Source organism: Vulpes lagopus, chromosome 1, assembly GCF_018345385.1.
Source record: "Vulpes lagopus strain Blue_001 chromosome 1, ASM1834538v1, whole genome shotgun sequence".
NCBI classification, from domain to species: Eukaryota; Metazoa; Chordata; class Mammalia; order Carnivora; family Canidae; genus Vulpes; species Vulpes lagopus.
Genome location: NC_054824.1, coordinates 168,758,193 through 168,779,972, shown reverse-complemented (window position 1 = coordinate 168,779,972; position 21,780 = coordinate 168,758,193). Strand labels below are relative to the sequence as shown.

The window sequence follows — 21,780 nt, the reverse complement described above, 5'->3', positions numbered from 1 at the left end:
AAACCGGGTATAAGTACTATATAATAATATTTGTATTCAGCGACTACTTGACAGTTTTCAGAACCTTTTCATGAATGCCACCTCATTGATGCTTACAATAATTCTATTTTGTAATTATAGCACTTTTTGTTGAAAGACTTTTCTTTTGAATTGCTGCTGTACCTTTGTTAAAAATCACCTGACCAAGCTTCTAGCATATTAAGAAGTAATATATATGATATATTAACACAAAGGATGGGGAGGAAATGGAGCTATATAGAAACAAAGGAAATGACATCAGAGAGTAACTTGAAGAAATGAAGAGTACCAGAAGTATTAAATATGTAAGTTAAACATTTTTTATCCTTTTTCCTCTTTTTTAAAAGATGTAAGATTGTATAAAGCAATAATTGTAACATTGTATCACTGAGTTTATAATGTATAGACACGAAGTCTATGACCATAATAGCACAAAGGAAGGAGAAAGGAATGAAACTATATTGGAGTCATTTCTATATTTTGTTAGAATTAAGTATTAATCTGAGGTAAATGATGATAAATTAAGATGCATATAATAATCTCTGGAACTACTACTTAGAAACTCAAAAAAAGTACAGTTAAAAAAGCACAAGGAAATTAAAATAATGCACTAGAAAATATCTATTTAATAAAAAAGAAAGTGGTAAAAATGAACAGAGAAACGAGAAAGACATGTTATATATAGAAAACAAATAGCAAACTGGCAGATATAAATCAATAATATCAATATTAATTTTAAATATGAATGATGAGGCACTTAGAGTCAAAGGGCAGAAATTGTAAGATTAGATATAAAAACAAGATCCAACTATATGCTCTCTGTAAGAATCACACTTTACATTCAGAAAAATCAATTTTGGAAAAGTTTCAGTGATCTTTTTCTACACTGCTAGCATCTGAATGTGTCCCCCAGATTTCATATGTTGAAATCCTAACCCCCAAAGATGATGATATTAGGAGGTCAAGTCGTGAGGGTAGAGTTCTCATGAATAGAATTAGTGCCTTGTAAAGAAGCCCATGAAGATTCCTTGCCTCTTTCAACATGTAAGGACACAGTGAGCTGGCTTTGAAACAGGAAGAGGACCTCTACCAGAATAAGCCCGTGCTGGTACCTTGATCTTGGACTTTCCAGCCTTCAGAACTGAGACATAAATTTCTGTTGGCTAGAAGCTACCAAGTATGTGATATTTTGTAATAACAGCCTGAATGTATTAAAGACCTATACCATTCTCTTTCCTTTCCTTCTGTAATTCCATTTACACATACGTTAAACTGATATTGTACCAAAGGCCTCTGATGTACTTTTTATTATTTTTTTTATTGGAGTTCAATTTGCCAACATAAAGCATATCACCCAGTGCTCATCCCATCAAGTGCCCCTTCAGTGATGTACTTTTTAAAATTGTTTCTCTTTGACTTCAGTTAAGTTTTCTGTGACCTCTTTTCAACTTTACTAAATCCTTTCATTAGTCTGATTCTAGTCTATCATTTAGCCTAGTCAATACTTTGAAAATACATATATTTTGAATTTTAGAATGTCTATTTTCTTTAGACTTCATTTTTCTACTTAAATTTTTATCTTGTTCCTCATCTTGTCTTTTTTCTTCAATACTATAACATATTTATAATGCTTATTTTAAGAGTCTTTAGCTATTAATTCCAAACCATATCTGAGTTTTTCAACAACCTTAGTTTTTCTGAAAGTCTTATGTTGATTTTTTGCTCTTGATTATTAGATACCTTTTCTTGCTTCTTCACATAGCTTAGAATTGTTCACTGTATCCAGATCCTGTTTATAAATTAGAAATTGATGTTGATGCTACTCTGTGCTCCCCAGGAGCTTATCCTTGCCTCTCTCTGGCATGTAGGGTCAGGGCCTGACTTAGTCTAATCAGAAGTCAAGATGAGTCATGGCTGAGTTGCAGCCTTAGTTATCCCAGTTTTCTTCTGGTTTCATATGTCTTGAGAATGGGATCAGACTTTTCTCTTCAGGGCTTTGTGATGAGAGCTTGCTGGCTATTTCCAAGTCCCTTCCTCTGCTTCTCATGCTGTCACTGAAATGCAGAATAAGTTCCATAAGGGAGAATTGGTGAACTAGAGGGATCTGTGTCCCTCCAGATTTCAGTCCTCCATACTCATTCATGTATGGCTGTTACAAGTATTGATGGTTTCTCTTTGTCACAGTTGAAGATGCTTGCTCATGACTGACTCCGGCTTCTCACCCCTGTGCCCACACTTAGCAGTTTCCCTCAGGGGTAGATCTGGTTTATCTCTTGGTTTCTACTTACCTGGGAAGGGCTCACTTCTCATTTCCTTTAACCTTCTTTGGGTTTACATTTCTTTTATGTCTTTAAAGAAAAATGTCATATTTTTAAGCAAGTTGGGTATTCTTTCTTTATTGTGGTATTAATAGTGGTCTTTGATTTCTTATACATTCTAATTAGAAGTAAAACCTCCTCCTGCTCTGACTTTTGAATAAATAATATTGGGGAAAAAAAGTACACTGCCCTGATAATCATTTCTTACAATTCTTATTTTTAACTTTTTTCACAGTATAGAGTAGGGATCAGCAAACCTTTTCTGAAAGGGCCAACTAAGAAATATTCAGGCTTTATGGACAAAGTGGCAAAATTGAGGCTATTATTATACAGGTAGTTATATGACCATTTCAGATATCCCATTTAAAGATCTAGAGACCAATCTTAGCTCAAGGGCCATTAAAAAACAGATGACTGTAGTTGCCAAGTCCTGGCATAGAGACAAGTGATAAAATAATTAAAAGGTTTAATGAACAAAAAGCAAGCAAATATCAGATACTTTTAAGAAATTAAATTCTAGGAAGTTCTTTGGTACACCATCTACCATGATATCTGTAGTAGTAAGTACCACAAGTGATAATCCTGATCTGTCAAGACAAGTTGAACTTTTATTTGGTGTAATAGAATTGCATAATAAACTTTATTTATCAACAGTGATATTTAGCCACATAAAATCTTTAGTCAAAAAGCCTCACTCATTCATTCTGCCCAGGTATTCTACTAGAATACTGGGCATATTGGGGAATTTTTTTTAAACTTTGACATGCAAATGGATGTAATCCAGTGGAAAACAGACAGTTAAAAGTATAAATGCAAGGTAGTTCATACCATAATCTAGGTTTGCAAAATGTTTCTCTGTAGGGTAAGGTACGTAACTTTGCCTAGAGATTGGGAAAGGTGAAGGGAAGAATTAGGAGAGATGATGGTGCTTTCCTAACTTGAAAAGGAATTAAGACTTCGCCAGGTGGACAGATTTGTACATCCAGTAAGTGTTGCCTGACAGTTATGCTTAACAACTAAAGTATTACCATATTGTTGACTTGACTCACTCAAGGTCATTTTAGAAATGGTTGGACTGGGGATCCCTGGGTGGCGCAGCGGTTTGGCGCCTGCCTTTGGCCCAGGGCACGATCCTGAAGACCCGGGATCGGGTCCCACGTTGGGCTCCCGGTGCATGGAGCCTGCTTCTCCCTCTGCCTGTGTCTCTGCCTCTCTCTCTCTCTCTCTCTCTGTGACTATCATAAATAAAAAATAAAAAAAAATTTAGAAATGGTTGGACTGTGAGGGAAAAAAAAAAACCTATTCTCTCCTTATACCATTACGTGCCTGTGTAAACCTAAATGAGAGGTAGTAGGTAAGCAGCCTTTTGCAACTGTTTTAACAGCCCACCTTATAAAGTGACAAATTATAAAGTGTGTGTGTGTGTGTGTGTGTGAGAAAGACATACTATAAAGTGATTAAGTGATACTTTAGCAAGAATAATTTAGTTTAAGAAGTTATCCAGAAGTTTACTGCTGCTTTTAAATCCCTGGAATCTCTCCAGTCTCTGCTACAGATTTTTAAAAAAGCATTATGATTATTGTGGTAAGAATACTTGAAAACAGAGACTTTTCTTTTTATTTTTTTTTATTTTTTTTAATATTTTTTATTTATTCATGATAGACACATAGAGAGGTGGAGACACAGGTAGAGGGAGAAGCAGGCTCCATGCGGGGAGCCCGACGTGGGACTCGATCCTGCGACGCCAGGATCGCGCCCTGGGCCGAAGGCAGACGCCAAACCGCTGAGCCACCCAGGGATCCCCGAGACTTTTCTTTTTAGATTCTATATAGATTTAATAGCTAATCGGATGGGTGAAGAGTGACCATAAGAATTTTTACTTAGAGATGAGAAGTAGAACTCAAGGGGATAAAATACACTTTTGCTAAAGAAGAGTATTGAGCTATTTATGTATTCAGCTGTAGCATGTTAATATGCCAGTTAATCTTTTTCCAATTTCTGGAGAATTGTTTAGTTTAATGATAAAAACAACTGATCATTTTTTATTTGCCTTTTAAAGAAAGCACCTCTGGAGGTTATGTTTTACTGAATTATTGAACACAGGCTTTATTGAGTAGGTAATAAGGATTTTTAGTTTGTGGTAAACAAAAGCAAACAGCACTTTGAAGACCTAGAAACTAGATTTGGTAGATTATTTTCCATAGCAAGCAAACTGAAATCCTTTATAACGTCAATGCTTGATATATAACTTTACAAGAAAAAAGTTTTCTCTCTACATTTTTCTCTTAGCATCTATTAAGTATCAGAATAAGTAGTGAGAACCATAAAAATATGTCTGTTCATATCTAATAATTCCAACTTTGGAAAGACCAAACAGAAACAACTACCTACAGAAGGATCACCATCACATCTTTATTAGTACCCAGCCCCCCACAAGGTCCTAAAAGAACTATTTTATAGAAATAGGGATATGGTTGGGTAAATTTTGAGTCAATATATATGTGTAGCCATTGAAAAAGTAGTAATTATGAACACCATGTAGAAACATGGAAATGTTTATTATCTATTTTTTAAGAAAGCAAACATGAACACCACATTGTTCTACTCTATGATACTAAGTTAGAAAATTGGAAAATGAATGCTCAGGAGCCACAGGCCATAGGTGCATTGGACACTGTTAGTGCCCCATTCTGTAGGTTCCTGAAAATTGTTTCATGTGTGATGATCAGGAGAGATGGGTAAATACAAAAGAGGACTGAGAGTCAGTAGATGGCTCTTATTTGCAGGATTTTCTATATGAGACAACAACTTCAGTTGTTTACATTTGAGCCTTCAGACATTTCCTTAGCGTTATGGATAGAATGTTATTGCCTATTCCTTCTCCAAGATTTTACAGTGTTTGATGTTATTATTAACTGAATGACTATGAATCCTAAATGTACTGTGGTTTATTTTCAGGATAAGGGAGATCTTGAAGGCATCTCGAAAATTGCAAGGTGACCCAGATTTGCCAGTGTCTTTTACCCTGGCCATAGTGGAGTCCGATTCCACAATAGTCTATTACAAACTTACTGACGGATTTATGCTGCCAGACCCTCAGGTCAGTTTTGAGGCAACTACCAGTAAACAGTGAAAAAATGGGAAAATTATGATATGATTTTAAGTGTGAATCAAGTCATTCAGCTTCCTTTGCAACATGAAAATTCAAGAAAATAATGACCTGATTTTCACACCTCAGAAACCTGGCTGTTTTGTTTAAAGTAATATGTTCCTGGTTTCCACAAAGATAGTTAGACTTTTTTTTTTTTTACTCTTTGGAGAATTTCATAGTTTCTTAGGGTGCCTCCTAAAGACCTGATATTATTTGATAATTAACTGAGGTGAAATGTAAAGGCTTTAACAGTTTTAGCCAAAAGAACACTTCTTTAGAAAATGTTAAATTAGTTGACATTTTGACAGGAACCTTTAATAAAAATAAATGTGTTGTGTATAATTTACTTATATACTTTGTTGGTGTATTTGGGATGATTACACTTAAATATCTTTCTGATTTTGCTCTTAAATTCCCTTAATTATTGAGGAAAAAGTCCATCCTGATTTTTTTTTTTTTATGTTGCAGAATATTTCCCTTAGAAGATGACACCTGTGCTTCCTGATGCTTACTTTGGGATTGGATTTGAGATCCATCAGCCTGGTTCTGGTTCATCTTTTATCTCAGAGATAGTTAGGGTTGACTTAGCAGGTCCCATTCCATAAGTTTTTCTTCTTGAAGAATGAAACTTTCGCAGATAGAAGAATTTTTTTATTCATAAGTATAGGGTAGTTGCTCTAGAACTTTCTTATCTGGAGACAGTTTAATTATAGTTCTATATAAATTGATGCTTAGGATATGTTCAGAGGGGTGGAACATATGTGTTTCTTCTGTCATTCCCCCACTCATAGCTGCCTCATTGTTCATTGCTGCCACTGCTAACACATTGTTGAGACTGTCACCTTTCTCTAATTCAACCCTCTCAGTGCCTTTTGGCCACTACAGCTAGTCTGCAGTGGCATTTCATGGACACCTGAACACCTGGAGAGTTTGCTCAGTCTGCTTTTAAATCCCCAATAGAAAGTAAGTTTTCTTTCCATTGGTTTTTATGTGGGATTTACTGTTGATTTTAAATCAAAAGTAAAAATATGCTCATCCAGAGTGTAAAATTACATACATGTCTATACAGGGACCAGAGAAGTGCTACCTATTAGTTACTTCCTACCTAAGTAAAGGAGATACTTGACCTTCCTTTCCATTCTTAATACCACCACCCTTATTATATCCCAGTTAGAATATTGCCAGAGAGATAGTGAGGGATGGTGTCAGGCTTAAAAAGTCTTTATTAAGTAGACCTAGTTAGTTAGCCCACTTTTGTTAATGCCTCTCAATTATGTTGCCTAAAGTATAAAAAATCATATGCACAAAGATATTCCAAGTGGCATTAGTTGTAATGCCACCTCATTAGGTAGGGGTCAGCAAACTTTTTCTATAGGGCAGAAAGGAAATATTTTAGCCTTTGCAAACTATATAGTCTCTCTTAAAACTTCTCAAATGTGCTGTTTATAGTACAGAAATAACCAGAGATAATATGTAAATAACTGGGCATGACTGTGTTCTAATAAAACTTTATTTACAAATCCAGGGCCGTAGTTTGCCAACCCCTGGCATAAGGAAGTAATTAATAAACAGATACAGATAGCCAATGAATGATACATAATGTACTCATTAAAAATTAGTAGGGAATAAATGAAAAACATGAGAAAACATTTAATTAAAAAAGCAAAATATAAAAGTGTATGAATGGGAAGATCATGGCTGCAAATAACATACCAAGCATATAATAAAATGGTGACAAAATAAATTACTGTTCTTATAATAGGGTGACAGCAATAAATTGATGACTTGTCTTCAGTATTTCACTTTTTCCTTATTTGTATTTCTTTTATAATAATATTTTAAAATAAAAAAGTATCTCAACATCTGTATTAGTCATCTGTCATTGCCTAATATTACCAGAAACTTAGCAACACAGCAACACACATTTACTTTCACAAAGTTGGATTCTTGGGAGGTGGGCTGCAGTCAAGCCAGTCTCCGCTGAGGCTGGCCTCAGCAAGGTCAGCTTCCTCCATGTTGTGATTGTTAGCAGCTTTCAGCTCCCTGTGGTCTATTGGGCTGATGGTCTCAGTGTCTAGTGGGCAATTGGCAAGAGGCCACCCTCAACTCTTTGCCACATGGACCCTGCCAGCACGACTGGTTGATTCCTCAAAGCCAGCCAGGAGACAGTTTCAGCACGGTGGATCTTATAATCTTTTCTTAAATAAGTTTTTTTATTGTGTTTTTTTTTTAAGATTTTATTTATTTATTCATGAGAGACCCATAGAGAAAGGTAGAGACATAGGCAGGGGGAGAAGCAGGCCCCCTACAAGGAGCCTGATGTGGGACTCAATCCCAGGACCCCAGGATCACAACCTGAGCCAAAGGCAGATGCGCAACCACTGAGCCACCCAGGTGCCCCTGGATCTTATAATCTTATGCAATGTAATCATGTACATTCTGTCACTTTGGCCATGTTCTATTGGTTAGAAGCACATCATGGCTAACTAGAAGACAACAGGAGCAAGAATGAAAAAAGTGGCAAAGTAGGAACATTAGGAAATGGTGTAAAGCATCATTCTTGGTCTGTAATAGTTCCTGACTTCTTTCCTTTGATGATATCTGAATTTCACTTTTATTGTTGTGGAAAGTCTTGGCAATTCCTTCGAGATGCCCTCTGCTTTCCCAATAGGTCTGAAGATGCACTCATTCAGAACAATGTGTGTTTCTGTGACTCTGGTCAGTGCTTTGTGGATCTAAGGACCCTAAAACAGTTTATAATAAATTCTTAGGGTCTCTACCATTTGATGCCTTTGAGACTTTTCATCACAGTGTTAGAATAACAGTATGCATTTTCAGAAAGAAATGTAAGACTTAATGACCATTAGATTTGTTTGTCAGATCTGGTGATCAGTGAGCCCCTACGTTCTACAAGACCAGAAGTATCTTTGGGGTTACTCAAAAGGAGTGTTCCCATAGAAATCTTTAAGCCTCAATCTTGTATGTATGTATGTCCTGGGATGTCTCCTCTATTCCTCTATTTCAGAATGTCCCCTGTGTTCTTCACCAAAGTTGTTCTGCTCAAAGCCAGCAGATACCTGCTAATATGAATAATGGTCCAGAACAATTTGGAAAGGGAGACAACCCAGCTGTGTCTGCCGCATACTACTGAAAAACTAGGTAGAGTGATTTCTCTTGAATAATCAAATGACTGTGTAATGGCACTTAATTTTGTCTCTCTTGTTAAACTATGGACCCCTTAAGAACACGGCAGAGAACCATGTCTTTTTTTACATCTGTGCATCCCAACACCTTCCACAAACTCACACACTAGGCTTTCAATAAATATTTAGTGAATGAATGAATGCAGATAGCAGACTTGTTGAATTAGTGTCTTACTCTGCCTGAAGGCAAACCAAAGCGATCCATTTGGACACTAGAGGGCAGTGCTAAACACCAAATTTTCAGACTCTAGGACTAGGTTAGCTTGAGAAGTGCTCTTGAAAATTTATTTTCAGTCTGTGGGAAATACGCATAAATAAAAACATAAACAAGTTTTATGTGCTCACACCCCCCCTCCTTTTCCTTTCTGGTATGCCTCTAAAATTATACTCTAACGACATGAAATATGCTTTGCTCAAAATGTAGATCTATATATAAAAATAAAAGCTTGTTTGGGGCAAGGGTCAGTGAGATGGGTGTTTTTTTCTAGACTGTGGTTTTGTTCATAACCTTATGAAATGCTGCATCTCATTTTTTCCCTGCAAAAGCCTAATTTGTTAAATAAACTTCAGGATCCTATCGCATAGCAAGAGACCCCAGTTCTGAAATGCTCGCTGAACTGGCTTCATGCAGGTTGTGAAAGATGTGAATCGCTGCTGTAGTGAATTGACTTTTCCCATAAGAGGAGTCCTCTCTGGGTGGGAGCAGGAAGGGGGAAAGGACATTGCTGACTTCTCTCTAGTGCCATCTTTGCCTTTGCTTTCTGGAGTCCCTAGTCAGTGTCCACTCTGCACTGGGAAGGCTCAGTGGAACATTTGATAAACCAGGTCCTATGACTCCAGACTAACCTATTTGGCTGCCTAGGCCCCTGGGCCTCTCTAGATGAATGTGTTCCTAAACAGTATACCTCTCTTATGAAGAACATGAGGACAGAGTCACTTTGGAATTCTAAACTCTACTGAGAATAGCAATCTGACAAAATTCATGTAATCTGCATTATTTTTTAAATGAAACTTTTATATGCCTGGAACCAAATGACTTAACCAAAGCTTTATGGTGTGTCATCTTTTTCTGAGCCTTCCTGTTCTGAATTCCTTTCTGAGGTCACATTTTCCATTGCAGCCCCAGCAGGAGGCCTTTTACTGGTGCGGCTCTGTGGTTCCTGCCAGAGCCTAGAGTTCTTCTGTATAGAAGCTCTTTATTCAGCCGCTGTATTTATATTTAATGTGCAGAAGGGTGTTGTATCTGAACAATTAGTACAATTTTCCTTTCTTTCAGACCAATAACTGTTCTGGTCCTTACCACTCGCACTCCTGCAGCCTAATCCTTTTAATGATCTTTGAATAAGAACTGCTTGTGCTCACGAAGGAAAGAGGATAGAAAAATCATGTGACTTACTGGGGAGGTGTACTCTTAAAATGCTTAGATGATTCTGCAAAATTAAAAACCAGTCGAACCAAAATCAAACAAAGATTGGCTTTTTAAGTTTCAGGGTAACCAGGATGGAGGTAATATTAGGAAGTATTTAAGTAAAGTTCACTTCATGCGTTTATTAATTATCTGCAGACATTGCTGGGCTCCTTCTGTGTGCTGGCATGACCAAGGTAAATGTGGGATACAAAGATTAATGAAATATGACCTGTGCCCTCAAGGGACTCAGATAAGCAATTACAATTCTCCTTAACCAACACTCTAAAAGGATATCAATGTGGGTGAGGAATACCTGTCATGCAGTGTATGAAGTTTATGAAGTCATGCATTTTACTTAATGGTGAAGGAGTTCAACAACTTTCGATAAAGTGTTTTCGTACAATTATAGTATGTATATTGTTTGTCCCAAAGGACTGAAATTTGGATAGCATACAAAGAGGTACTACACAATGTACCTCTAAGGACTTATTATCTGGCTATACAGGAAAAAAATCTATGTGTATGAGATAATTTGAGAGGATTTCAAGGCAGTGTTATAAATGAATGCTGAATTACAATGGTGTACCCCTCTATTTTTGACCAAATGCTTCATTCAATACTCTTTACTTTGATTCTCACAATAGAGCTGATATCATGTACTTGTTATTATCAACTTATCCTCATTTAATAGGTGAGGAAGTTAGCTCACCAAGTAGTTAAGCAATGGCTTCGTGTAGTAGCAGGTGTGTGGCTAATGAGGGCTAGAACCAGGTCTCCCAATACTTAGCTCACTGTTCTTTTCAGGATACCATTACTAGATAGAGAAATATATTAATCCCAAAGAGCCTTTGGGAAGAAAAAATAGCTCTAGTTATTCCTCCTGGAGGAAGTTGGGAAATGATTTAGGGATCAGTTACATTAACTTCTTGTACTCTTGAACAAATGTGTCAAAATGTCAAGCTGTTTGTGGATAATTTGGAAAGCCATATTCATGAGCAATATATTTACAAAGTTTTACTCCAAAGAATAAATACATTCATGTCCATACTTTTATGTTGGCAAAGTTAAGTGAGAGCAAGAGCTCAGGAAGGTTCTCTGCTTATTGGAACTATATTTTGTGCTGGCACCAAGAGTAGATAGACTCTAGGTACTTTTTTAAAAAAAAAATATTTATCCACTTATTCATGAGACGCACAGAGAGAGAGGCAGAGAGACATAGGCAGAGGGAGAAGCAGGCTCCTCACAGGGAGTCTGATGCAGGACTCGATCCTAGATCCTGGGATCACACCCTAAGCCAAAGCAGATGCCCAACCACTGAGCCACCCAAGCATCTCAGACTCTAGGAACTTTTAAATGATGGTTTTACACTTGATGAGAAAGAGTCTTGCACCCTAAATATCCCCTAAGTATGCTTGCTGTTGCTTGAAATCCTACCATAATCCTACCTCATCATGAGGCTCTGATCCAATTTAGTTTGACAGTGTTGGAGCACCCCATCAGTAAGGCACAATGCTAAGACTTGAAGAGATTATAAGACCAAATATTTTATCATTGGACTCAACAGATAAAATTAATCTGTTAAATTGTTATGAGAATTTCTAAATGTTTATTCTTGATTTCTGTACTTAACTCATTGCAGACGAGCAATATTTTTTGGATTGATACTATATACATACCACACTTTGAGTAGCATGTGTTAGAGCTTGGGTAAGAAGTGATGAGAGCCTGAATGCCAACAGCAGCCCAGGTATATTAGGATGCACTAGATTATGATGCTGTTGCTTCACACAACCCAAGAATTTCCCTGGGTGGAATCTGAAACTGGCTCCATGCACAGAGGGCAAGGAGAAAACAAAGAGAGGCAGACTATTCTAGATTGCTGGATGGCAGTTTTAATAGGCAAGGGAACTTAAATATAAGGCTTATCTTGAATGGCTGCAAGAGGAGTAGATTTTCCCACCCACCCTGCCAGAATCTTAGAAGTTTATATTGAGGCCTTAACTGGGTTAAGTCACATATACCGTTCAGATGCTTTCAACAACACATTGTTCTCTCAGGTTGTATCCTTGAAAATGGTCCCACTGTGGGGATGGTGGGCAGAGTGTACGTGCCAGGGATAGGGGGAAGGGTGAGGAGTCTCCAATTACCTGGTGCAGCTCTTGAATCAACCTGCGGTCATGTCCTCTTGATGACACGCAGTAATAACCAACGAATTAGTTCGACAAATGTCTATTTCTTGCTCACATTACAAACGCATTGTACATAGACTTGGAGTCCTTACTCTGGGACTGAGCCTCTGCCATCTGGAATTTTGTCTGTTCCAGTGGCAGGAAGAAAAGAGGGTTGCAGTCTCACATATTATAACCAAATACTTCCACCAAAAGCAACTTATGTCACCCCTGCCCACCTTTTCTTGGCCAAAGCAAGTCATATGGCTGGCCATGATCCACTTGACAAAGGAACCACAGTTGTGCCATGTTCCTGGACCGAGGAGAAGAAATAGAGAACAGCCTTTCCAGATAATGGAAAGGAAAGGAGAGAGAGGATGTAGGGAGGGTTAACAACTAGTGAGCTCTGGAAGCAGTGGGGCAGCAGTGAGGGAGTTAAACCTCAAGCTGTTCTGAGTCCCTTGACCTTAATGTGAATGAGTTTCAGGTTACAGTGGAAGACAGAGGACATTGCAAGAAGGACAAGGCACTAGGCACAACCCAAGCAGGGAAAGGGCCAACTTAGGAGGCTGGTGAGGAAGGGAGAGCTTGGAAGACAAACTTTCCCCCACTTTTCTGCTCAGGTTCTGGATTTAGTCTCTGAGCCAAGAAGGGAGATACTGTATGCATCAGGAACCTAGGATCACTGTAGACCTGCTCTTCTCTTCCGATGCCTTGTGGGTTGTTAAACAGAATATGTTGCCTGGTCATCTCTTTACTTCCTTCCTAAGGATGGGGAAAAAAAAAAAAGCATTTGTGCCTACAGTGTAGGGGGTATAATTGAACCCTGTGAGAATATTTCTGAAGGAAGCTAGTTAAACATGGGTGCGTGGATAGGTTCTTCATGAGAAAGAACCCAGGGAGCTCCTTTTCTGGGATGGAGAATTATCTAAAGGGATCATGAACCTGAGGTATTTGTGTAGATCTAAGGGGCTGTCAGGGTACATGAGCATAGGATGGGGAGAGAAAGTTGGGGGGGTAGATACTAGTCCTCAGGGCTTCTCATCAGCCCATGCTGTCATCTGCTGAACTGAGAATCATGCTGCAGTGACTGTGTTCCACACAAGTCACCATGTGTCCTCCTGGTCCCTGGCCACAAGATCTTTCAGCTCTGAGTTTCTCAAATATTCCGCTTGGGCACTTGGAAATTATTTGGTTCTATCTCTGAACTCTGTCGGCATGTGGGGTAACTTTCAGGCTGCCTTGGGCCCTCTTCATCTAGACACACTTTCTCAGCCAGGCTTTCTTCTCTGCTGTCTTCCCAAAATGTCGGGTAAGTTAGCTTAAGGGCCGGGGGTCAGAGAGGCTTTACCTGAGCCTGGAGGCAGCAGCCAGAGGTGAGAGGCTGGGTGCTGGCCACAGATTCCCCTCACATGGATGAGGGGATTTGCCCAATTTCCCCGAGTATCTGTTGTGTCTTCTCTGCCCCAGGAACTCAGCCTGACAGGACAGTGCACAGGAAACCAAACACAAGTCTCTGTTTAGTGACCCATTCACGTGTCTAGCTCTTCTGCTTTTGCTCTCCCCTCTTCCCACAATTTTCCCCCTAGTTTTATCTTAGGGGTAGAAAATCTATAACCATTTCCAGATCTATTTTTCTTCCAAACATACTGTTTTTGCCAAGATTTCAGGTTTTGAAACTCAAACGACAAGAATTTGCCTCTTTTGTGCTGTAGTATAATCCCATCCCTGAAGCCATGTGCCAAGATATCCTATATGGGAGACAGTTCACAGGTAACAAGAATTACCGAGATGGGAAAACATATCATTTAATATATCAAAATATTATCCTGCGACATTCACAAACAGAAGGTACTAATTATCATTAACATGCATATTTATACTCATAAGAACTATTTAATTTTCTGAGTGTATATCTTATTTTACCCATCAAACTATACCCTACCTATAAGTAGTGTGGTACTTGGCATACAGTAGGAGCTCGATAGATATTTTATTTGCTAGCATTCAAATGATCTGACACAAATTATGCCTCACCCAATCCTATTCCTGCTCTTCTCAGGACAGGACAAAATTGGCTGCCTCTCTGCCCTGTCAACCCAATGTAGAAAGAGGAGCCCTGAGCTCCTTAGGTCACCAGAGACCTCATCCCATGCTGGATGCTCTTATAAACATGCTATGCTATGAGATCTGTTATATTCTGATCCTTTGCCTTAGTAATTTTGAGAAATCAAGAGGGGGATTTCTAAGCAAAAGTATGTCTGCCTAAAAAGCTTACTTAATATTTTATTACACATTCTGTTCTATGCTAAAGCTGTTCATTTTTATTTATCTAACAATTTTGGAGGGGAATGAAGGCATGTGAACACCGCTAAATTTAGAAATTCTTCTTAGAAATGGTAATTTCCTACTCAACTATAAAATTATGGTGATTATACTTCTGTTGATGACTACAGATGAGGATACTGTGATTTTATAAATGGGCGAAAATAAATGGGTCACCTCTTCTCTCATCCCCTATTAGAAAATGTGGTTCCTGTAAATATAATCCTGTAGGTGTACTTTCCTAGACTGTAGGTGCTCATCTTAATCCTTCAGATTTAAATGAGTATAATTCACCCACGTGGGCCCTTGCCATTCCACTTCTGCAAAATGATAGGTTACTGCAGGTACTCCCTGAGATACAGTCCCTCTGAATTTTGGTAGACCTCCCTTTCCATGAACACCTTTGTCACTCTTTTCCACTTGGTTTTTAAAAAAGCTCCTTCCATCCTGGGCTTTGAGAATCCATCATCAGAAATGTGGTCCTTTCAATTTTTGAGGTTCAGGAGGATTGGAAGACAGAGCTTTGACTTAAGACCATTCAGGGTGTTGTGGGAGAGGTAGATAATCTCCTTGAGCCTCAGTTTCTCCTCTGGAAAATGATGGACAAAACATGTCCTTCTGGTTGTGCTTCCCTCACACACTGAAATGATTATGGGGAACAAATGGAGCCTGGTTCATAATAAGCTATCCTCTCCCCTTTGCAACCTCCAAGCAATTCCTATGGAGGTGCATACTACCACCTTAGGAGTGAATGTATGATGACCAGCTGAGAGCCAGGCTTCCAACAAATGGAGCCTAGATGTGCAGGAGGGGAAGAGGAAGGTACCAAATGAAGGGGGTAGGCACCAAGGATAAACTCTGCCCTTTGAAAATGTTATCAGGCCTAACCCTGCTGCTGCCATAGCTGGTGGTGGTGGTGGAATGATGATGATAAAACTTTTTGGTTCCATTTTGGGAAACTCTTTGAACTCAGATAAATTGCACAAGAATAAGACTAGCGATGTAGTTGGAGGCATACATGGAGTAAGGGAAATTTCCACTGCAAGGAAGCTGTATTGGGACAATTCATGGGGATTAAAGACAACCAAGTTAAACTTAGCTCAACTCAGCACAAAAGCACATTGAAAAGTTTCCTATAAATAGAAGCTGGACTGTTTAGGGTGGGTTTAAGTCATGGGACCTGGCATGGAGCCTTGTGTTGATGGTGAGGATTGGGCCTCATCTTAAAGGAATGAATATGTAAAGAAACATGAAATAGTAACTAACAACTTGAATCTGTAATGCTTACATTAGAGGGGAGGATGTAGGGGCTTTATTTTGTCCTCTTCTATGTTCCCAGAACTTATAACCATGCCTGACATGTAGTGGGGGTTCCAAAAATATTTGTGGAAGGAAATAGAAAAATGAACACATATAAAATAATGTCAAGTATGATAATACTTGAAGAAAGTAAAACAGGGTAAGGGAACAGGGTGCAACAAAAATGCAACTCTAGGTAGGGGTCAGGAATGGCTTTTCTCTGCAGATGACAGAGAGACCAGAATGCAGTGAAGGGGTGAGACCTGCAAATAAATAGAGGGTTAGCCTTATAGGCAAAGGGATCAACACGTGCAAATGTCCTGAAGTGACAGCCTGGTGAGTGGCATCTTAGATTTTGCATTTCTGTTAACTTCTCATATGTTGCCAGTGTAGCTGGTCCGTGAAACATGCTTTTAGCAGCAAGGATTCAAACTAGAGTTTGACCATGGAGTCAGTAGTTAAAGCAAGAAGGTTATAGAACTGACAGATGAGGTCACTGCATGAGAAAAAGAGGATGAAAAATGGCATATGTGAAATAACCTTATCTATGTAAAAACTACATGCAAAGATGGATATTAAAAATGTTAACAGTGTTAAAAAATGTTAACAGTGTTTTCCTCAATGAGATGACATTTAAATTTATTTCTCTTCTTTTAAGACTATTGCAGAATTTCTGCTGTGTATATTTATTACTTCTATATTCAGAAAAAAATTAATTTTAAAAAAGTTAATTTATGAACAGTAAATATGTCTTTAGTGAAGACTGGGTTAAAAATATACACAACATTTTCTAAATTAAAAAAATGAGTATGGACATTCGAGAATTGGCTGGAGTTTGTTGGGAAAGACATCATAGAGGGGATGATTTTGAACCAAATCTTAGTATCTAAGTAAGTGAAACATAAGTTTGGGCTTTTAGCAACTTCTCTCTTATTTTCCTATTCTAAGGTGGGAATGAGGAGGGGATGTGGGGCACTAGTAGTGTATTACTTATTTATTGCTATGTAACAAATTATTCTAAAACTCATATGCTTAAAACAACTAACACTTATTATCTTACAGTTTCTGTGACTTAAAAATTTGGGACCTGCTTATCTGGATGGCTTTGGCTCAGGATCTCTCATGAAGTTATTGTGAAGATGTTGGCTGGAACTATAGTTATCTGAAGGCTTGACTGGGGCTGGCCAGGCCATCCAAGATGGTTAGCAGGAGGCCTCAGTACCTTGTCATGTGGAACTCTCTATATGCCTATTTGATTTTCTTGATGATGTGGCAGCTGGCCTCTCTGAATGAATGATAGAGAGAGAGTGAGAGAGAGAGAAAAAGAGAGAGAAGAAGAGGGAGAGAGAGAATGGAGGAAAGAGAATGCCTTTTATGACACACATACACTTCAGCTTTATTCTGTTCATTCATAGAAGCATGTCACTACATATAGTCCATACTGCAGGGGAGGAAAATTAGATTCTACTTTTTTGAATGGAGACTGTGGATATATTTTTAAACCACCACAGGTAGAATGGGGTATGATAGTTGACGGACATTCTAATTTTCATTTAAAGTGAAATGTATAAGATTATAGAATACTGTAGCCTGTTTTGTTAGTCATCTAGCATGCCTAATGTTTAGCAGAGTACAAGGTGGAAAAGATGAAGGGTAGAAAGATGTGGTGAGTAAAATATCTAGAAGATAATGTAAGCCACAATGTAATTTTAAGTTTTCTAGTAGCCGCATTGAAAGATGTAAAAAGAAACAGGGACAATTAATTTTGATAATATGTTGTTAATCCAATATATGCAAAATATTCTCATACTATATAGACTCAATAGAAAAGTTACTAGTGAGATATTTTGCGTTTTTTTTTCTTTCTATGAACCCTTTGAAATCTGTTGTGTATTTTATACTTACAGCACCCCAGTTTGGATTAACATTGTTTCACGTGCTCAGTGGCAACCTATAGCTAGTGATCACCATATTGGAGAGTATAAATCTAGAGAGCTAGGCCAGAAACACATCATTGAGAAAGAACCCTGGGCAGAATCCATTATGCAAATAGTGGGCCCAATAAAAGGGCTTAAGCTGAAGAGTAATATCAGAATTCCTTCTCTTTTAGAAATCATTCCGACTGCTTGTGTTTAGGACCTGGAGGCATGAGCAAGCATGACTGGCCTAAGAGACGATTGGACTAATCTGTGTGAGAGTTTGAACGAGGCTAGTGACAATGAAGATGGGGAAGAGATGTAAGATAGATAGCAAGGAGGTGGTTTGTACTTGGTTCAGTGATCGCTTGGATGTGGGGAAGCAGGTGGTCAGGAGAGAGAGAAGCCTAGAATGATTCCAAAGCTTGGGTGATTGACAGGATATAAAAAAGGAAATATAGGACATAACATATTTTGTCCTGAGAAGATGGCAAGGGAAGATTACATATGTTGGTTTGGAAAAGTTTGTGGGGTTTTTTTGGAAAAGTTTGGATTAAAATAATTGTGCAGGAGATAAGTAGAGATACCTCACAGACAACTGGATGGGTAAATCTGGAGCTTAGCGGAAAAAAAAAAAACCCAGCTTCAAGCAGAATCATTACAGAGCTTCCTCTTTCTAGGTAACATCACTATGAAACTACAAAGCACTTTGGAGAGTTCTGGCCTCTCAGTTGCTCATTGTGGAGGCAGAATTAGCTGAAGAGGAAGGAGCAGAACCACATCAGGTATAGGCCTCTGAGCAGTGGGCACCAGTCTGGGAAGGTGGCTTTCCTAATCCAATGACCTGGTTGCTTGGGAGCAGGAGAGACGCTATAGGAGCCACACTGAGTGGTCGTCTTAGAGGAAGGCAGGAGTCCCTCAGCCTGAACATTGTGTTGTGTCATTGAGGATGAATAAAGGAAGGAAGAAAAATCATTTGAATAAGGCATCAGTTAAGAATTCCTGTCCTGGAATGTGGTTGTTTACTTCATATGTTGTCTCCACCTCTGATAGAACCTCTCCTGTGAGTGAAGAATGTCCAACCACTTCCTCTTCATTTCTAGAGATGATACCTTGGCGCAGGGGTTGCAAACTGAAATGCCCTAGGGGTCAAGCAGATCATCTATAGGAGTGAAGTGAATACAGAGAGTGCACAGTGTGCTTGGCCAAAGGGAGCAGCTGCCCTTCAGTTCTAGATTTTTGTGAAGTGGCAACATGAGCCTAGTGGCCAGATAGTCTGATTTTTTATGCATCTAAATTATTTTGTGAAGTTTTCTGACTTTTGAATATTGGATAAATTTTATTTAAACACTGCAAACCAAACAAAATATGTCCGTGGGCTCTAATCAGCCCACAGTCCAACAGTTTTTGACACTGGTCTGAATGCTTTATGTCATTATATTATGCTTTCTTGCATTTTTCTACTTATGTTTCCTACTGTAACCACCATGGTTCATATGGAGTGTTTCTCTTTGTTTGCTTGCTTGTTTGTTTTTATTCCCTTTCCATAATGGGTCAGATGCTATTTATTGATTAATTTCATATTTGGAAGGTGGACAGAGCTATGGGAGGTATTGAGATCTTTCATTCTTCTGGGACCTAAAACAGCAGACCATTATGGAAAATGACATATTCCCCTCGCAGATTCAGGCCTCACAATTGGGATGAGAGAGGAGTAGCTAAAGATGCAATTGGCCACGTTTTGGTGATGACTCCTCTAATAAACTGGAAGATTATTTAAAGCAAATATGTATTTAATAACAAAATGAAACATCAGAGTCATTTATGAGAATATTAAGTCTTGTGATGAAAAAATGTTACTTTTTCCAGGGCTCAAAACTAAATACTTCTTTTTAAAAATTAAAGGAAGAGTGAAGTAAATAGAAAATACAAGAAGAAAACTAGTGAGGGAAAATGGGAAAGAAATACACAAGATAAAATGGATATAATATGCATTACCCATGGATATTATGGAGCTATGTACCTTAAGTTTGTAGAAGAGAAGCCATGCTCTCTCATCACACTCCTTATTCCTCCTCCCTCTTTCTGACTTATGGACAGAATTACTATAGATTGGTGAGATTCTAGGATACTGGACCATGTTTGCCAGTAGGCCCATTAAAAGATCAGGACTGCATATATTATTTTAATACAGTTGATTTAAACACAAGGGTCATACAGAAAGCCATAGTTCTCTCTGTTGCTCTCCTGTAACTTTTTCATCTTACTGCAGAAGCAGTTACTAGACCCAGCTCTCCTTTCTGCTTCCATCTGGCATAAATGGGGAGAAAATCAGGGCCTTCCTACTTGGGACATGGCCAGCTAACCTTTAGCTCCCACCTTGAATAATCAAGGATTTCTATCTTCATTTATGGCAGATGAGGTGTGGTGAAATCTTGAAGTTAGGTTTGGGCTTATGGGGAGAAAAAGTGTTCCTACTCTGAGCTCCCAGCCTTGCTCAGGTACTGCAGCCCAGCCTACAAAGGCTCTGCATCAATAGGTGGATGGCTAAATGGTGTAGGGGCCCAATCTTTGCTCCTACACCTACTTTGCTTTCCTTTACCATTGTTCTGTAGGTAGATAGCTCCCTCAGTGGCACTTGGAAGAGGGGTTGCTAAGATTTAAGACATGTTTTGGCTATTTCTAGGATGCTTGGGTAAATGCCATGTAACCATCATAATTATTTTAAGATAAGTCTTCCATAGGCATGCATGTCCATTTAGCCCTCAGTACCTTTGCACATATTATTGTTTCAACCAGGAATGTCATTCTCCAGTCTTAATACCTCTCTGTGTGATTAAATGCTTACCTTTGAAAGTCCAGTTTGAGTCATTGACCCTAATCCTTTCCACTGAACAGTCTTAAAGCATATCTATGTATTTCTTGCTACATGATACAAAAGAAGGGAAAGGGGCTTGAGTGCCATACAAGTCTGGGCTCACATCTTCACTTGCCATTTGCTATGTGACTTTGGTCAAGTTATTTATCCTCTCTGAGCCCGTGTGTGTGTGTGTGTGTGTGTGTGTGTGTGTGTGTGTGTAGTAACTAGGGTTTAGTGATTGATATATATATATATTTTTTCATTTCTAAAATGGTGATGATAGGGACGCCTGGGTGGCTCAGTGGCTGAGCATCTGCCTTCCACCCAGGGTGTGATCCTGGAGTCTCAGGATCAAGTCCCCCATCGGGCTCTCTGCATGGAGCCTGCTTCTCCCTCTGCCTATGGCTGCGCGCCTCTCTCTGTGTGTCTCTCATGAATAAATAAATAAAATCTTTTTTAAAAGTCTTAAAAAATAAAATGGTGATGATAATTCCTACTTTTTAGGGTTGTAGTTTATATTATATGAGATAATTAAAGTATACAATTTGCAAAATGAAGACGCAGAATATATTCTAGCTATGATGATTAGACTCTGGTCGCAATAACAGCTACCAGCCTATTCTTGCATCTAGATGTGGACATGTGACATGGAAACAATGGAACATGACTACCATGTGTCACTCCTTGGGTAAGAATTTTAGAAGAGAGTATGTCTTCTCCACCATCTCTGTCACCAATGACACCTGTGTTTGAAGAAACAAGCTTATTTTGTGTTAGCTCCCTAAAACCCTAGAGTTGGTTTATTATATCAGCTAGGGTTAATTACTGTAGTGAATTTAGAAATTTGGCACTTTCTAATGAGGTGAGGGGTTAATGAAAGAGAAACCTAAAACCTAAATAATGTTGTATTGACTTCAGTTGGATGGTGGGTGGCTCAGACACTGATATGGAATGCTGGGAATATGCAAACCCATGGAAGTGATGGCAAGGCATTTGGTAAATCTGTTGCTGGTGGTAATTTAAAAGGAAGGCCAAGTGCCAGAGAAGCTTTTTGTCCCCAGAGGCTGGTTGTCGCTTATTGTGTTTAACAAGGTATAACAAGACAGAGATATGC

The 21,780-nt window shown here is 38.6% G+C and overlaps 1 protein-coding gene across 1 annotated transcript in view; it reads left to right on the top strand.

The window, feature by feature from the left end:
- Positions 1-5,982, top strand: part of TSEN15 (tRNA splicing endonuclease subunit 15) — a 34,897-nt gene extending 28,915 nt beyond the window's left edge. The window contains exons 4-5 of the mRNA XM_041771199.1: positions 5,295-5,436; positions 5,956-5,982. Of these exons, the coding sequence (XP_041627133.1) occupies positions 5,295-5,436; positions 5,956-5,976 (163 nt within the window). The 3' untranslated portion in view covers positions 5,977-5,982. The remainder of the gene's footprint in view (positions 1-5,294; positions 5,437-5,955) is intronic.
- Positions 5,983-21,780: the final 15,798 nt, after the last annotated feature.